The sequence below is a fragment of the Gymnoscopelus braueri genome (assembly GCF_963280865.1).
Source record: "Gymnoscopelus braueri genome assembly, chromosome: 17".
Taxonomy (NCBI): domain Eukaryota; kingdom Metazoa; phylum Chordata; class Actinopteri; order Myctophiformes; family Myctophidae; genus Gymnoscopelus; species Gymnoscopelus braueri.
In genome coordinates this window covers 47,772,898-47,792,016 of record NC_137617.1, presented here as the reverse complement: position 1 = coordinate 47,792,016, position 19,119 = coordinate 47,772,898, and the positions used below count along the sequence as shown (strand labels likewise).

The 19,119-nt window shown below is 44.2% G+C and overlaps 1 protein-coding gene across 1 annotated transcript; it reads left to right on the top strand.

Moving 5' to 3' along the window:
• Positions 1-857: 857 nt before the first annotated feature.
• Positions 858-18,914, top strand: LOC308105202 (uncharacterized protein; the record flags this gene model as incomplete). Its single annotated transcript, XM_080455837.1, has 6 exons — positions 858-1,062; positions 2,871-2,954; positions 3,753-3,842; positions 4,503-4,586; positions 17,175-17,707; positions 17,801-18,914. The coding sequence occupies 6 exons, from the start codon at positions 858-860 to the stop codon at positions 18,827-18,829; spliced, it is 2,025 nt and encodes a 674-aa protein (XP_080311963.1). The 3' UTR covers positions 18,830-18,914.
• Positions 18,915-19,119: the final 205 nt, after the last annotated feature.

Below are 19,119 nucleotides of genomic sequence, written 5' to 3'. Positions count from 1 at the left end.
AACAAAAAATATGTACATTTGAAAGTCAGAATCTTCAATAGATCAATTTCTATGTACCAAGATCACTGGGTGCAGGTATAGTGCAGGAATATACACAATGATTAGTCTTTAGGGTGGTTGTGTTCCGTTTGATATCCTTTTCCTATCACAGCAACTCACGAATCTTGCTGCTGTGTTTGCACATTGTTTACTTCTTCGCCCAGCAGATATGGGAGTTTTTTGTCGATTTGGTCATGTTTTCAAAATCTCCGTGTGTGGTTGTAATCTGTGGGAATTATGTGTCTCTGATGTCTTGGTACAATGGACAGACGGTTAGGAAGTGTAGCTCGGTTTCCACTTCATTTTGTGTGCAGTGGGTGCATAGTCTGTCTTCTCTCGGGATACAGGTCTGCCTGTGACGACCTTTCTCGATCGCAAGACTGTGCTCACTGAGTCTGTACCTAGTTAAGATTTTTCTTTGTTTTGGTGTCAGTCACGGTATCTCTCTCTCTCACACACACACACACACCACACACACACACACACACACACACACCACAACACACACACACACACACACACACACACACACACACACCACACACACACACACACACACACACACACACACACACACACACACACACACACACACACACACACACACACACACACCACACACACACACACAGAGAGAGAGAGGGGGGTGGAGTCTGGACTGGAGAGTGGGTGGAGACTGGTTATGTAGGCGCTGTTGTCTGATCTACAAGGTTTAAAGTTTTAAACCAGCTGGAAGCCTGAGGAAAAGCATCTCCAGATAATAATCTATCATCTGTTAGTAATTAATGAACCACCCTGAACTCAGAGGATAGAGGAGGATGTCGGCCAGTAAATTCACATCCCAGCTGGTGAAACCCTGCCTGAAGTATGGACTGTCCAAACGGAGCGAGGAGGAACTATTCAAGGTCTTTAAAAGAGAGATCATGTCGTCCAGAAGCTTTCTAACGGAACGGAGAGAGATCTACCAGGAGCGCAGACTGCTGGAGGCCATGTTGAATCCTGTCATAAAGTTACACAGAATAGGTATTGTGTTGTTTTTTTATGTCACTTTACAGTGTTCTTTCATCTCTTCGATACAGCCACCACTAGCCCTGAAACATGAGTGTTATGTCATGACAGTCATGGATTAACTTCAACCTGGTGTTTGCACTTTCTCCCTTTACAGTCCGTACATCTACATGAACGTTCAGATTTTAAATGTAAAGTGCTTACCTCATGGCTACGGATGTTACAATACTGTACGGGCCCTCAGAAGTACCTGTGTCTTCCGTATTGTTCAATAAAAAGCATTTTAATCCGATCGGTGGCCATTTTCTCCACATTTCCTCCATAGGCTTTCAAGAACGTGACCGACCCTATCTCTTGGGAAGTGTATTGCACTCTGATACATTGTAACTCTATGAGAAAATGGCCACCGATCTGATTAAAATGATTTTCATTCAATAATACGGAACATTCGGGTACTTCTGAGGACCCGTACATAATTATAACATCTGTGGCCATGAGGTAAGAACTTTATATTTGAAATATGAACATTAATGTAGATGTACGACCAAAAAGGGAGAAAGTGCAAACACCAGGTTGAGGTTCATCCATGACTGTCGTGACAGATGACCATCGTGTGATCCATATGGCTAATATACAACCACCAGATATATACAGTTTTGAGAGAAGGTGAAATAGAATGCAATTGATGTTGAATTAGGGATTACATATATATATATATATATATATATATATATATATATATATATATATATATATATATGTGTGGTTTGTTACGATTCTACACTCACTGTCACTGTAATCCAAAATCATTTCAATCTTATTTTAAGATTATTGATTTTTTGGGGATATTCTACTGTTAGACTGATGATAGGTTCTTGGTTTACCTATGATCCTAGATTACTATTTTTATGTATTTGATGTATTACCTTATGTTTTCCTTGCTTACTGTAAATCGCTCTGGATTAAGAGCGTCTGCAAAATGGCTAAATTGTAAATGATTTCACATGTGTATTGCTTTTTTACGTGTGCGAGGACTTGATGAATTGAATACACGTACAGGACCACAATGGAAACAAGCCCCCAGGGCTCATGTGTGTTAACATATCATTGTAAAATCGTACCACTGTACTATTTGCAAACTGTTAACCCATTAAAACCGGGTAAGCATCCTTGTCATTTTATATAATAGCTATATAGCACATTGGTCCGGGGACCCCCGGGGGTCCTTAAGGGGGTACCAGGGGGTAGTTAAAAGTACTTAATATAGCGTCACAATCATTTTAACCACTTTAACCATATTTTATACTTTGGCCATTAAAAGAATAGCAGATCTACAAGCTCATAGCGCGTCACTTCGTACCGCGCAATGAGCTTGTAGATCTGCTATTTTTGAAAAATCGTGAAAATGTGTGCACATCTTTGAATATATATATATTTTTGAAAGCAAACATTTTTAACTCTTTGCTTCTGGGGGGTCCCTGGAACAACATATTTTGAGATGGGGTGGTCCGCGGCCAAATACATAATAATTATGGGGGTCTTTGACATGAAAAAGTTTGAGCACCGGTACACTGATATAGCAACATACCTTAATCAAACAACTCTTTGGATTTAGAAGACATTAATTTGTAGAATCGTCCTCAGGTCTTAAATAAAGTATTCAATTCATCAATCAAACTTGTCAGTCCATTAGACATTGTACAGAATGACCTCTCTCTCTCAACAGGACCAGTGAGCAAAGAGAACAGAACAGGGGGAAACAATAAACTATAATTGTGAAGAATACGTCTCTGAAAAGTGCAAACCTCTCATTCTTGTTTCAGAGGAGGAACAGAGAGAGATGGTCCAGGACCGCAGACTGCTGCAGGAAGCCATGTTGAATCCTGTCATTAAGTTACACAGAATAGGTATGTGACGGTTCATTGAATCCACATGTAGAGCAGTGGTTCTCAACCTTTTCAACAAAAAATAAATGACAAGTCACATTATACCAGGCGCTTCTGTCTGTCTGTCTGTCTGTCTGTCTGTCTGTCTGTCTGTCTGTCTGTCTGTCTGTCTGTCTGTCTGTCTGTCTGTCTGTCTGTCTGTGTGTGTGTTAGCATTAATTTGCTGTTAGCACTTACTAGCACTCATTAGCATGGTCTGTAGCAAGCAACATAGGTGCCGGGTAATGAAGGCTAGGGTAGGCTAAGCCTTCCCAAATGTTATGCTGGGAAATTCTGGAAATTGTGCAAATTATATATAATATATGTGCGCAGCATTATTTAGTATTTTTTTTGATAATAAATCAGTAAAATCAGGCAAAAATAAGAATTCAATAACCTACCCTAACCCTAACCCTATAACCGAAATAAAGTAACCAAAACCCCAAAAGAAACTAACAGAATCCGCCCGCGAACCCCAGCCTTCCCAATTGTCAAGCTCACCCGCCGCCTGTGGCAAGCAAACATGGCCCAACTACTGCTATCTTTGTCAACCAAAACGGTTGCGGAGGTTAGACTGTTGCCCAATGCCCACTTAAATGAGCTTCTGAGCTTACACACCTGGAGCAAATTAATTAACGAGCGACATGAAGCAGCGCTGATGGCCGGGCAATGCATTCAGCTCAACAGGACCAGTGAGCAAAGAGAACAGAACGGGGGGGAATAAACTATAATTGTGAAGAACACGTTTGTGAAAGTGCAAACCTCGCATTATTGTTTCAGAGGAGGAACAGAGGGAGACGGACCAGGTCCAGGACCACAGACTGCTGGAGGAAGCCATGTTGTATCCTGTCATTAAGTTACACAGAATAGGTAATGGTATGTGCTGCTTAACTGAATCCACATGTAGAGCAGTGGTTCTCAACCTTTTCAACAAAAACATAACATGTGGGGGTCCCGACCTACAGGTTGAGAAGATGTACAGTATACTCAGACTTAAAGTAACTAAGTACATTTACTCAAGTACAGTACTTAAGTACAATTTTGAGGTACTTTTACTTTACTGGAGTATTTCCAGTTTCCAATTCTTTTACTTTTACTCCACCACATTTTAGAGGCAAATATTGTGCTTTTACTCCGCTACAGTTTAACAATTGCACATTTACTCCAGTCACCAGTTACTTTTCAGATATACATAATTATATTATGAAACATACATTAACCACCACTTTAGCCCTATTTCATACATAGGCTATTTGAAAACAGCCGATCTACAAGCTCACATCGCGTCGCAGCGTCGAGCTTGTAGATCTGCTATTTTCAGAGCGCAACACCTGAGCGAAACCAAACATAAAATGACTTGTCTTTTAGTTCTACTGGATCTCTTCTCCACTAGATCCTCACTAACATTTTAGTCTAGTTTGTATTTGTTGACAACATTGTCAATATATTTAGTCCTAGTTTTAGTCGACGAACATTTTTTGTCATAGTTTTAGTCGACAAAATCAACACTGCCTCTCATTCTTGTTTCAGAGGAGGAACAGAGAGAGATGGACCAGGACCACAGACTGCTGGAGGAAGCCATGTTGAATCCTGTCATTAAGTTACACAGAATAGGTATGTGCCGGTTCATTGAATCCACATGTAGAGCAGTGGTTCTCAACCTTTTTCAGGCCGCGACTAGAGGCGTTGCTAGGTCTCTACTAGGTTGAGGGCTTAGCCCCCCAGGCTACTGGGGGGCTTAGCCCCCCAGGCTACCGCGCGCGCGAACATTTTCGGGTTTTGGGTACTTTTTCCCCTGTTTTTTGTTACTTTATTTTGGTTTTAGGGTTAGGTTAGGGTTATAGATATATAATTCAAATAAAATAAAAAGAAAAACTTTCTATATTTTTTATTTTTTATTGGTGGCTTTAGATAAAACATTGGTGGCTATAGCCACCGAAGCCCCCACGTAACGACGCCACTGGCCGCGACCCCCCCCAAATTAATCATATTCGAACCGGGGACCCCCCAAAATAATCACATTTGAACCAGGTACCCCCCCCACCCTGATAAGCACTTAGAAGTGAGGTATTCAATTTTGTTTGACTCGGTTCCCCAGATAAATATTGTGGAAATAGCAGATCTACAAGTTCACAACGCCTCGCAGCTTGTAGATCTGCTATTTTCACAATTTGTCACCACTGATGTGCAGCATACAAAGACTTTTTGTGTGCACCCCAGGCAGTTTAAAACGTACATGTCAAGGACCAAGTAGCCATGGAGCAAGTCAAGAAAAGAAAGCGTCCACCCCCTGACAGTGTTTTCATACCAGCAGCTCTGCTCCCCTCCCCCATAGTCTTTAACCCGTCTCTCTCTCTCTCTCTCTCTCTCTCTCTCTCTCTCTCTCTCTCTCTCTCTCTCTCTCTCTCTCTCTCTCTCTCTGCTCACATGACCAAATTGCTATGGCAACAGCTGAAATGGTTTAACTGTTAGGAAGAGAACACCATATTAGGGCTGTCTACTGTTCCAGGAAGCATAATGCTGAGTTATTCTGGCAGTTATACAACCCACAGACAGGAAGTACTCTGGGGCCGCAAAGGTGCCCTGACACACATGAACTGTTTTCTCAACATGACTAGGCCTGGCTAGCTGTGTATGATATGATGACATGTACAGTAGCGTGGTGCGTTTCTGTCACACATGGGTGTACTGTTTCCTGCACTTGGGAATGGTGTACACACACACACACACACACACACACACACACACACACACACACACACGCAGACATAGACACAGACACAGACACGCACACCCACCCACCCACACACACACACACACACACACACACACACACACACACACACACACACACACACACACACACACACACACACACACACACACACACACACACACACACACACACACACACACACACACACACACACACACACACCTGTGCCCCTCTGATGACAGGACACCAACACAGACCGCGTTCTGTGATCAGGCTTTTATTTTATACACATAGGCTATTTGAAAATAGCAGATCTACAAGCTTGTAGATCTGCTATTTTCAAACATTTTTGTACTTTTACTTTTGGTACTTCAAGTACATTTTGAAACCAATACTTTTGTACTTTTACTCAAGTACACTTTTATTTGTAACCAAGTACTTCTACATTTCTACATTGCAGTACTGATACTTTTACTTAAGTAAAACATTTGAGTACTTGGTTGGTTGGATGCACCCCCCCCCCCCCCCCCACACACACACACACACACACACCCCCCCCCCCACACACACACACACACACACACACACACACACACACACACACACACACACACACACACACACACACACACACACACACACACACACACAAACCTTTTGGGCGGATGTGACATTAACAGTTATGTTGCCATGAGACACATTTTTACTCTTACTTACTATTACTTTTTGAGTAACCCTGGCCTCTGAACTGTGCCCTTTGTACAGAGTGACAACATGTGGTTGTGGTTAAGTGGCTGCTGGTTATGCTACTTGTTCCAGGAAGCATATATGCTGACAGTTATTCTGCCAGTTTACAACCCACAGACAGGAAGTACTCTCAACATGACTAGGCCTGTCACAATTATTACATACAGTAATCGTCTGATCGCAATTATTTGAGATAATCACAATTATTTTTTACAATATATACAGTATGCATAATCGTTTCCATGTTGAAAAATGTTCACACACTTTCAAATATTTAAAAAAGCAAAAATAACAGATCTGCAAGCTTACAACGCGTAAGTACATCAACTATTTATGCTATTTGTACGTGTATAAAATTATTAAATGTCAATCATTTTCATGCAGAGAGAGAGAGAGAGAGAGAGAGAGAGAGAGAGAGAGAGAGAGAGAGAGAGAGAGAGATGTTGCACCCCGGATAACGCATGCCCCGCGCAGACGAAGCGTAACTGAGAAAATAAACCTCTCTGTACAGTAAACACACTCTAAAATGTCCAATTCTATTGATCTGTAGGATCTTGGGGGCTGCCTTTTCACACACACACACACACACACACACACACACACACACACACACACACACACACACACACACACACACACACACACACACACACACACACACACACACACATTTAGCACATACAGTATACATTTACACACACTTTCAGACAGAGAGAACGCACATACCACATGCACACTGAGGACGGACACACACACACACACACACACACACACACACACACACACACACCCCTCACCATGTAGCACAGGGTTGTCAAACTGGCGGCCCGCGGGCATTTTGCGGCCCGCGGAAAGGTCCATGGTCCATTTTTTTCCCCAGGCTCCAGGTGGTGCTGTGGCAGAAAACGGTGGCGCGGCGCTGTCAGACATAGGATAGGCTCCTGTCCTCTGTATTACTTTCTGTTTAAAGAGACTGAGGTGCTCTTATTATAAAATGGGGGGGGCGACATAGAGTCGCAGTTTGCATTGCCTTGCTGTGTGTCCAAGCTGCTGTGAGGACGCTCCTCCCTCCCCCACTCACTGCTAGGCTGCAGCCTATCGATGGCCTGCTGTAGAGAAGCATTGTCTCTTCCCAGCTGTGGAATGTTCTGGCTGATTGGCTCGTTAACAGTCTATTCAACTCCTAGTCGAGTAGTAATGGCTATACTCTCTGATCCTCACACAGGAGTCAGCCTAGCACGGACGTGAATTTTGTCTGTCTGTCTGTCTGTCTGTCTGTCTGTCTGTCTGTCTGTCTGTCTGTCTGACACACACACACACACACACACACACACACACACACACACACACACACACACACACACACACACACACACACACACACACACACACACACACACACACACACACACACACGTGAACGTAGTGCAGTGTTATGAAAATAACTGGTCCCTGACATTGACAAGTTGGTTAAAGCAAAGAGATGTCAGGTGTCTGGAAGCAGCAAGTGATTTATATGAAATGTCATGCTGGCTACACCATGTAAATTTGCCAAAAATATAATATAATATATAATATAATAATGGTAATAGGTAGTTAGAAGCATTAATCATATATGTGTTAAAAACGTACAAATGTATCAAAGCTGCTTCTTTGATACATTTGTGCGGCATAGTGCGGCACTGAGTGCCGCACTATGAGATGGTAGATCTGCTATTTTTGAAAAATAATGGAAATTTGTGCGACATTTGTAAGTCTTTACAAATGTCTTTTAAATCCTAACAGTTTTCTGAAACACTTATGTTGCTATAATATGTGGTTCTCTAACTTTTTTATGTCAAAATTATATTATATTATATATATAATCTAAAATGACACAGTATGCGTTCCCGGATTGAATGCTCCTTACAAATTGCATTTAGTTTTTAATGTCAATAATTAAAGTAGCTATTCTTCTTCATAATAACATGTTTTTAAAGGTGATATACTGTAGTTAGTAGCAGTGACTGAGACAACAGACTGAAAAACAATGCTGTATAACTGAATGCGCGTGAGCGCACATGCGCGTCCGCAACTGGTTTCGGCCCACATCAAGTCACCATTTGACCAATGTGGCCCGGACCCCAAAATGAGTTTGACACCCCTGATGTAGCAGCAAGGCTGACTCCTGTGTTCTGTACTTGAGGAACATCTGGTCTGGACCTTTCAACTTCTTCCTACACAGCGCTTGTACATATACTACACGTACTTTCACTCACCATGTGTCCGGTGATAAGGTCAGACCCGAAGGCCCGTTTGAAGAAATAAACAAATCCTGTTACACATTCGGTGCCAGAGTTTTATTAAAACAGTGTACGTTAAGTGCCAGAGATCTCATCGTTTGTAACGCTGCGCTGTTTAGAGCTGTGGACTCCACGACGAGCACCCGTATGTAAACAATGGATGCGTGTACGACGATGGATGGTCCTGGCGAACGCCTGGAACAATAACATCTCTCACGCGGGTCTCCATTGCGGAGTGATCGCGCACAGAGAATCAGAATCAGATTTATTGCCACATCACAGGTTTACAAGGTAAAGAAGTGGGTGAAATTTGTTTTTGTACATCATTCCCATCGCAACGTTATTTCCATAGAAAGAAGAGGGGGGGAGGAAGAAGAGGGGTGGGGGGAAAGTGGGAAGGAGATCAGACAAGAGAACAACAGAAGGCCAAACAAGTTATCTACATATTTACAAGTACCTGAGATAAGAAAAAAAACTAAGGTGCCTGAGCATAGCAGCAATGTATGTATACTGTGCATGATATACTTATGGACGTTAAGGTGCTTTGAGAAAAAAAGAGGAGCACTATAAAAAGACAAAAAAAGTCAGTGCGTTATACATGGGATTAAGGTGCAAAAGGTCAGTGCGTGTCCACCTAAGGTGGACTGACCCTGGTATAATCCACAAAATGCTCCATGAGGGAGAGCAACAGAAAAAAAGTCATTTGTACCTGGTGTAGTCCACAGGTATGTCAGAGGGGGGGCTAAGTCCAAGTCATTTGTCCCTGGTATAATCCACAGGTGTGTTCAGGAAGAGCCAGAAAAGTCTGCAACCAGCTGGACAGTACCGCCTGTTGTCAGGCTGCTGAACAAGGCTCATGCCTCATTCAGCATTCTGACAGCAGCCGGATTAAAACTGCACCAGAACCTGGTAGTGGAACTCTTGATACTGTGGTAGGGCCCCTTGCCCGGCCGCGGTCGTTGTAGGGTTTTGAACAGTTTGTGACTTGGGTGGTGCTTGTCCTTGATGATGCGCTTGGCTTTGACCATGCGCCGCTTTTTGTACAGATCCTGGAGCGCTGGGAGCTCGTCTCCCATTATTCGCTCTGCCGATCGCACTACTCGCTGTAGGCTGATCTTTTCTCGGGCAGTGCAGTTCCCATACCAGGCCGTGACACAGCCTGTTAGGACGCCTTCAACCGAGCTGTTGTAATACAGCCTGAGGATGCGCTGTCCTACTCCGAGCTTCTTCAGGCGGCGGAGCCAGTACAGTCGCTGCTGAGCCTTTTTCCTCACGTGTGTGGTGTGCGTCTCCCATTTTAGGTCCTCCTCGATGTGTACTCCGAGGAACTTGAACTCGCTGACCCTTTCCACCGCAGCACCGTCGATGAGGATGGGCGCATGGTCTCTCCGCGGCCTCCTGAAGTCCACGATCAGTTCTTTGGTCTTGTCGACGTTAAGAGCGAGGTTGTTCTCCCGGCACCAGAGTGCCAGTGATTTGATCTCCTCTCTGTAGTCAGACTCGTCGTTGTTGACGATTCGGCCTATCACTGTCGTGTCGTCCGCATACTTTATGATGGTGTTGGAGACATGTGTGGCTATGCAGTCATACGTGTACAGGGAGTAGAGGAAAGGGCTCAGCACGCATCCCTGGGGTGCGCCTGTGTTGAGGGTCAGGGGGTCAGATGTGATGCTGCCCATTCTCACCACCTGATGTCGGTTGGACAAGAAGTCCTGTATCCAGTCGCACATGCTTGGGGGTGTAGCTCTAGGTCTCTGAGCTTTTTGTCAAGTATTGCTGGGACAATGGTGTTGAATGCTGAGCTGTAGTCCACGAACAGCATACGTACATATTTGTCCTTCAGCAGCTTGTTGTCCATGTGCGAGAGAACGGTGTGGAGAGCCACGGCAATAGCGTCGTCGGTGGATCTGTTTTTGCGGTATGCATACTGCCACGGGTCCAGCGAGGCAGGTAGCGTGGAGCCGATGTTTTCCCTCACCAGTTTCTCGAAGCACTTGCTGACGATCAGGGTGAGAGCGACAGGTCTCCAGTCATTCAGGCATGTCACTCTGGCCTTTTTGGTAATGGGCAGAATGGTTGACATTTTTAACCCTGCAGGGACCACAACCTGGGAGAGGAAGATGTCAGCAAAGACACCCGCCAGCTGTTCTGCACATGCCTTAAGGACCCGGCCTGGAATCCCATCAGGTCCGGCTGCCTTGTGGATGTTGACCCGTGAGAAGGCTGTACGCACTTCTCTCTCCGAGATGGTTAGAGGATTCTCCTCTGCTGGTGCTGCTCATGGCCCCGCTTGGCTGCCGCGGTTGGAGCTGATCTCGAACCGGCCGTAGAAAGTGTTCAGTTCGTTGGGGGAGGCAGGCGGGTTCGCCTCGCTTCTGATTCTTGTTTTGCAGTCTGTCAAGGTGTGTACCGCCTGCCACGTGCTCCTGATGTCGCCATTGCTTAGTTGGTCTTGCATCTTTTCAGTGTAGGCCTTTTTCGCCTTCCTGATGGCGCTGTTTAGGGCTGCGCGCGTCGTGTTGCACGTTTCCACGTCGCCAGATTTGAAATCAGCATCCCGTTCATGTGGATGTACACGTATTCCGCTGTCCATCCACGGTTTCTGATTGGGATAGATCCGAACTGCCTTTTTGGGGACTATGTCGTCTATGCACTTACTGATAAAGCCGGTGAATGAGTCTGAGAATTCGTTGATATTATTCCCAGCAGCGTTCTTAAACATCCCCCAGTCAGTCTGGTAGAAGCAGGATTGTAGCATAGCGTCTGTGTCCTCAGACCAGATTCGGATCTCCTTCTCAACGACCGGCTCCCTTTTTAGCCTCTGTTTGTAGGCAGGTAGCAGCTGGATGGCGTAGTGGTCAGAGCTTCCTAGTGGTGGGCGGCGGAGAGCTTTATATCCATCTTTGAAGGGCGTGTAGCAGTGGTCAAGAATATTATCACCACGGGTACTGCAGGTGACATGCTGGTGGAATTTGGGAAAGACCTTTTTTAAGTCTGTCCGGTTGAAGTCGCCTAGGCAGATGACTGCGCAGTCCGGGTGACGATTCTCTTGTGCACTGATAGCCTGGTGTAATTCCCTCATAGCTGTGTCCTTATTAGCTCCAGGATGAATGTAAACAATGGCTACAATCACAATGCTAAAGTCACGTGGTAGGTAGAACGGACGGCAGGCTATGATTAAAAGTTCACGTCTGGTGAGCAGTGGCTATCCAGGATTTTAACATCTTTGCACCAGTTGTTGTTAGTCAAGGCACAAACTCCCCCTCCACGTTGCTTACTGCTCAGTGCAGGGTCTCTGTCTTTCCTATACGCGGTGAAGCCAGGAGGAGTGATGGAAGAATCAGATGCTAACTCCGTTAGCCACGTCTCCGTTAGCACAACAATGGACGTGTTCTTAGTAGGCATGTAACGATTTATCGTAAATCGATTTCATAAAAACATACATCGCGATGCAACCAGCAGAGGGCGCAATCGAGTCAGACTCCCTTCCTTGTTGTCCGCCTAATATTTTGTCCCCTCAGGGCCACCATAGCTGCCTGCTGTCTCTTCTTCACTCACTCAACGGCAGCCTATGAACGGCAGAGTGGGGTTCACGTCCTCTCAGGCTATGAAATCTAAACAACTAGGCGATCGCACTGCATAAAGAGGGAAATGTGCGTCGCATGTAAACATGTTTATTTGATTGATGAATAGCCCAAACTATAACGTTTACCTCCTCCCCCGCCTGACGACGTTGTTAGCTGTCTGATTTAAACTCTGTAGGAAACACACAACTGATAGGCTTCTAATGAAAACGGCTAATTCTGGAGCACCTCGGTGCGGCTGTAGAGTGCAATGAATAATAATCTAATTTAATAATTCAACAATTGTATCAGACTACTGACAACGTCAAACTCCTTTCAACACTGTCAACAATTTCATTGGTACTAATGAATTAATTCTTATCTAATCTCATTTGGAGTAGTTTAAAACAGATTCCCTTATTACATAAATGTGTTGTTTTGTACAGAATGCTGAGAATGTATCATAGATAAAAATGAACTTTTAAATCCCAAGGCTAAGCCTTAGTTTGTTTATTTGAAGAGGTTTTCTTTATAATTTATTTCATCTGGGATATAATATTTTAAAATTCATTTATTTCATAAGACTTACTGTATATATTTAAAGTTATTATTTTACAAAAAAAAAATGTCTTAATGTGTCAGTTAATGCATGTACCTCATGAATAAAAAGGCTTTATTTAATTTCATATATTACTAAGAGTATTAGAGAAAATATCGTTTTTAAAAAATACATGATTTTTGTAAAATAAATAATCAAGGTTTTTCAGTAATTTGTCTGGAAAATAAATGTGCTAAAAAAATCTTGAAAAATCGTATCGTGAACCTCGAATCGTGATTCGAATCGTATCGTGAGTTGAGTGAATCGTTACATGCCTAGTTCCTAGTCTCTGTGTTGAACGCGCGCTAGTAAATCGTCCATAGTGGTCACTGTTCTTGATTCACACAGAGATCTTACGTTCGCTAGCAGGATTGAAGGCAGTCTCGATTGAAGGCACGTACGCTCCCTGTTTGCATCCTACCTGACGGGTCGCTCCTACCAGGTGATGTTGAGAGGGTCTGTGTCAGAACCACACAGGCTCACTACTGGGTTTCCCCAAGGCTCGGTTCTGGGTCCTCTTCTTTTCTCCCTCTACACCTACATCTCTTGGTGCTGTCATCCACTCCCATGGCTTTTCCTACCACTGCTATGCCGATGACACCCAGCTGATCCTCTCATTCCCCCCTCTGACACACAAGTGAAGACACGCATTGCTGCTTGTCTGGCTGACATCTCGGAGTGGATGTCGACGCACCACCTGAAGCTCAACCTGGACAAGACCGAGCTGATGTTCCTCCCGGGGAAGGGCTGTCCGCACCGAGACATGGCCATCACCATTGATAATGCTATGGTGACATCAACTCGGACTGCGAAGAATCTGGGTGTGACCCTGGACGATCAACTGTCGTTCTTGCCAAACATTGCATCAGTGACACGGTCCTGCAGATTCCTCCTCTACAACATCAGGAGGATTCGCCCCTTCCTCACGGAGAAGGCAGCCCAGGTGCTCATCCAGGCTCTTGTCATCTCCCGCCTGGACTACTGCAACTCCCTCCTCGCTGGTGCTCCGGCATCTGCCATCAGACCTCTGGAGCTTGTTCAGAAAGCTGCGGCTCGTCTGGTGTTCAACCGCCCCAAGTTCTCCCACACAACTATCCTTCTCCGTTCTCTACACTGGCTCCCCGTAGCGGCTCGCATCCAGTTTAAAACCCTGGTGCTAGCCTATAGGGCAGTGAAAGGAACAGCTCCTTCTTACCTCCGGGCTATGGTCGATGCCTACACCCCTGCCCGACCACTTCGGTCTGCCACCTCGGGGCGACTGACTACCTCGTCACTCAAGGGTCCTTCTGGCCGATCCACACGGTCACAACTTTTTTCTGTTCTGGCCCCACAGTGGTGGAATGGACTTCCCACTGATGTCAGGACAGCAGAGTCACTGCCCATCTTTCGCCGCAGGCTGAAAACCCACCTCTTCAGGAAACACTACCCTTCCTCTTTGCCTGGCCTACTTGTTGTTAACTAGTTGTACGAACGCTTGTTTTATTGTTTTATTGGATCTTGTTTAGTCGATACAATTATTTGTTTTAGCTCCTGCTCATTTGATTTAGCTTTTTTGCCTCATATGTTTAAGGAAATAGGTAGCTGATATATTGCACTTTTACCTTAGCGCTAGGTATACTCTTGGTTGCTTGTTTTTGCAGAAAATGCACTTAAGACTTCTGGTGATTAGTAGTTTTCGTTCCCTACCTATGTTGAATGCACTTATTGTAAGTCGCTTTGGATAAAAGCGTCTGCTAAATGACTGTAATGTAATGTAATGTGCAGGTTTGTATCCATGTCGCCTCTTTCGCCGTATCCGTGCTATTGTCCCAGCCGGAACAAAGGGCAGTTCTCCTGCCACCCAGCCGGGTGGATTTTTTTCCGCGGAAAAGTCCGGAATTCTGTGTGCAATCGCTTTGCTGATGTCCAGAAGTGCTTGTCTATCATAACTCCTTAGACACCCGACGGTGTAGGAAAAAAAGAGAAGGCTAAAAAATACTAAAAAGACGAGAAAACGTTGCGACGCTTCGGAGTGTGCACGGGCGCAGCCTTCCTCCATGGCGCGCCCAGTAGTCACTGAAAATGACTTGTTTTCCCCACTGTAAAAAGTTAAGGAGATGCAGAGGTTTTTATCAAGGTAATAGAATGGGAGCGGACAGGAGCCAGGTTTTTTGCCACGGTGATCCATCTGTCCCTTCCATTTCAGAGGCACCGTGGGTGATCCAAAGCTGCGCTAGCCCCCGCCCTTGTGGAAAAAAACTAAAAAGATTGGTAACTGTTTTGGCACCTAAGTGCCTACTCTTTGATAACACGGTAAATCACGGTTTTGGCACCCAATATGTTAAGACTTCTCTCGTAGATTTTTTTTTGTATTTAACACTTAAGCTAATACAGGCCTTTAGCAAAAATACAAGAAATATATGAAAAGGCAGAATTTCTGGTAAGACAGACAACAGACCCCCCAAGCTCTATATATATGAGTCCTCAATCTAAGATGTTTTTCTAACATAGAAAAACATATCCCCAGACACTTATTCAACCAAGATACGGGCTTGCCTAAAGTTCTTGATTGAATGTTAAACCTGGCAATATCTCTCAATTGCTGCGTCCTGCACGGTCATTGACAACATATCCCCAGACACTTATCTATTAAAAAAAACATTTTTGGTTAGATTTTAATTCTGGAAAATATCTATCATTGCCATGCAATGGGCTACCTAAGATAAAGTGGCAGAACAGTCGGTAATGCTAGGAGCTGACAAAATTCTCTGTTTATTCAACTAGATTATGGGCAATGCCAAGATTCTAGTCAAATGTAGCAGAATCTACTATCGCTCCCCGCAACCTCGTTGCAGTCTGGTCACCAAAAAAGGAACTAATCGGAGAGGGCTACAATGGGAGAAGCTACGCACAAGGCTATGTTTGTCGCTCGGCTAAAGACAAACAAGTCCAATATGTAGACGCGAGTGTCTTTTGTTGAGATTCTGAATTCTTAACTCCCCTGAGCCTCCATCTTTAAACCAATCCAGTGATTTTGATTGGTGCAAGGCTGAGCATGGATCAGATTGTAAATACCATCATTTATTTATTTCACTGCAGATTGTCTGCATTACATTTTAAATCATCCTTAACCCTTAAATTCAATTAATTATTTCAATGTTTTATTTGATGGCCTTCCTGCCCTGGCATTTGGCCTTTGTGCCCTTTTAAAAACGTTTTTCTTTTTAAGTATTTTGTCATATTCTGGTGATTCGTTGTCAAGTTTGATTGTTGGAAGCAGGCCTGAATAAATAAAGGTTGTGTACCCATTCATACATTTGTAGTTTTCACCTCTCAAACCATTTCTTGTAACCTACAACTGTAGTACCAATAACTAAATTAAATCATTTAAATAAATATTCTTTTTAATAATAAACACATTTGATTTTAGTCAATAGGCTGAAAAACAAAGCCAAGTGACAGCTGTGTAATAAGTGAGCGATGCACGTCTGCAACTGGTTGTGGCCCTCATCAAGTCACCAAAATGACCCAAAATGAGTTTGACACACCTGAACTAGACCAGTATCTAATGCTGTACCACGGCACTGGATCTCTAGACCACATAGTGTATCTACAGTATAGCTGTATGAGACCACAGAACTAAATCTATATACCACTGTACTGCATCTCAACGTGGATTTTAGTTTGGCCAATTCGAGATGACAACAGCAACAGCTTGGTTACATACAAAGGTTAGTATATTTTAGATAGTATTGATGAGCGTTCCAGTCTATATATATATGAGAGAGAGAGAGAGAGAGAGAGAGAGTACCTCGATGAAGGTATTTTTATCACTATCAGCTGTGGAACAAATCAGTCACTGCAGGCCCGGGAATTGGCCCAAATATCCAAAGGTGGGGCGGTGAGATGGGGCGGCCATAGCTGAGTGGTTAGTGAGCCCGCCTAGGGAGCCAGAGGCCCTGGTTGCCCCAGGTACGATTCCAGGCCAGGCCAGCAAATGTGTCGTTGAAATGAAATTTGTCCCTGAGCAAGACTCTTAACCCCTAATTGCTCACAGGCCCTCATTGGAAACAAGACCGCAAGGACTTTCATGAACGGACCTGTTAAAGGAATTATCCTTAGGCCAATCAGGCTCTGGAAGTTACTGTTGCCGTCCCGAATGCCGAATATTTTGTAATGTTCATGAACAGACTCTGACTAAACCTAGATACATTTCAATAAAGAAGTGGCGTGAGATGAATGTTTTCAGTAATAACACCTGCATGCTATTTCAAAGCTTTATTTATTTTTTTTTTCTCCCCTCATTCTCCATCCCAGATGTTCTACCAGTGAAGAAACATACCTACAGTGACCAGGGTGGGGAAAACGTCTTCACAAGCAAGAGATTCAAAATACACCAGAGAGTTCACGGTGGAGAAAAGCCCTACTGCTGTGACCAGTGTGGGACAACGTTCAGCAAGAGCTGCAGTCTCAAAAAACACAAGAGAATTCACACAGGAGAAAAGCCCTACCGCTGTGACCAGTGTGGGACAACGTTCAGCCAGAGCTTTAGTCTCAAACAACACCAGAGCATACATACAGGAGAGAAACCCTACCGCTGTGACCAGTGTGGGGAAGGGTTCAACGCAAGCAGAAGGCTCAAACTTCACCAGAGAATCCATACAGGAGAGAAGCCTTATCACTGTGACCAGTGTGGGAAAACATTCAGCAGAAACGAGCACCTCACAATTCACCAGAGAATGCATACAGGAGAGAAGCCCTACCACTGTGACCAGTGTGGGAAAAGATTCAGGCAGTGCAGTCATCTCAAACTTCACAAGAGAATTCACACAGGAGAGAAACCCTACCATTGTGAGCATTGTGGGAAAGGGTTCAGCTCAAACGATGATCTCAAACGTCACCTGAGAATTCATACAGGAGAGAAGCCCTACCACTGTGACCAGTGTGGGAAAAGGTTCACCCAGAGAGGTAATTTGAAACTGCACCAGAAAATTCATACAGGAGAGAGGCCCTACCGCTGTGACCAGTGTGGGACAAGATTCAAAGGGACAGGTGAACTGAAAGATCACCAGAAAATTCATACAGGAGAGAAGCCCTACCACTGTAGCCAGTGTGGGAAAATGTTCAGATTACGCCAAAATCTCAAAAGTCACGAGATAATGCATACAGGAGAGAAGCCCTACCACTGTGACCAGTGTGGGAAAATGTTCAGCCACAGAAAGCATCTCAAAAGTCACCAGAGAATTCATACAGGAGAGAAGCCCTACCATTGTGACCAGTGTGGGAAATGGTTCAGCCATAATAGTATTCTCAAATGTCACCAGAGAATGCATACAGGTGTGAAGCCCTATCACTGTGACCAGTGTGGGAAAGGGTTCAGGCTGCGCAGCAATTTCAAACTTCACCAGAGAATTCATACAGGAGAGAAACCCTACCACTGTGACCATTGTGAGAAAGGGTTCAGCTCAAACAATGATCTCAAAATTCACTTGAGAATTCATACAGGAGAGAAACCCTACCACTGTGAACAGTGTTGGAAAAGGTTCAGTGATCGCGGCACTCTCAAACTTCACAAGAGAACTCATACAGGAGAGAAGCCCTACCACTGTGACCAGTGTGGGAAAACGTTCAGTCAGAGCTGTAACTTAAAAGGTCACCAGAGAATGCACACAGGAGAGAAGCCCTACCACTGTGACCAGTGTGGGAAAACGTTCAGTCAGAGCAGTAATTTCAAACTTCACAAGAGAATTCACACAGGAGAGAAACCCTACCATTGTGAGCATTGTGGGAAAGGGTTCAGCTCAAACGATGATCTCAAACGTCACCTGAGAATTCATACAGGAGAGAAACCCTACCGCTGTGACCAATGTGGGAAAAGGTTCAGTGATCGCAGAAGTCTCAAACGTCACAAGATAATTTATACAGGAGAGAAGCCTTGTAATGTGAGCAGTGTGGTAAAGGGTTCAGCATGAGCAGTAATCTCAAACTTCACCTGAGAATCTTTACAGTGGTTGTAAATTAGTCTTGAATAGAAACCCTAGAAAGTGAAATGCCTCATGTCTTATAACTTGATACATTGACTTTTACTTGTAACAGAGTATTTCTATATCGCAGTATTGATACTTGTACTTTAAAAAAAATTGAGTACCTTTTCCACCACTGTCTGTCTGTCTGTCTGTCTGTCTGTCTCGATTTAATGAACTTGCAAAGCAAATGTTGTTGCAAAGCGAATCCCAACAATTACCCTTTGATTGACTGGCCA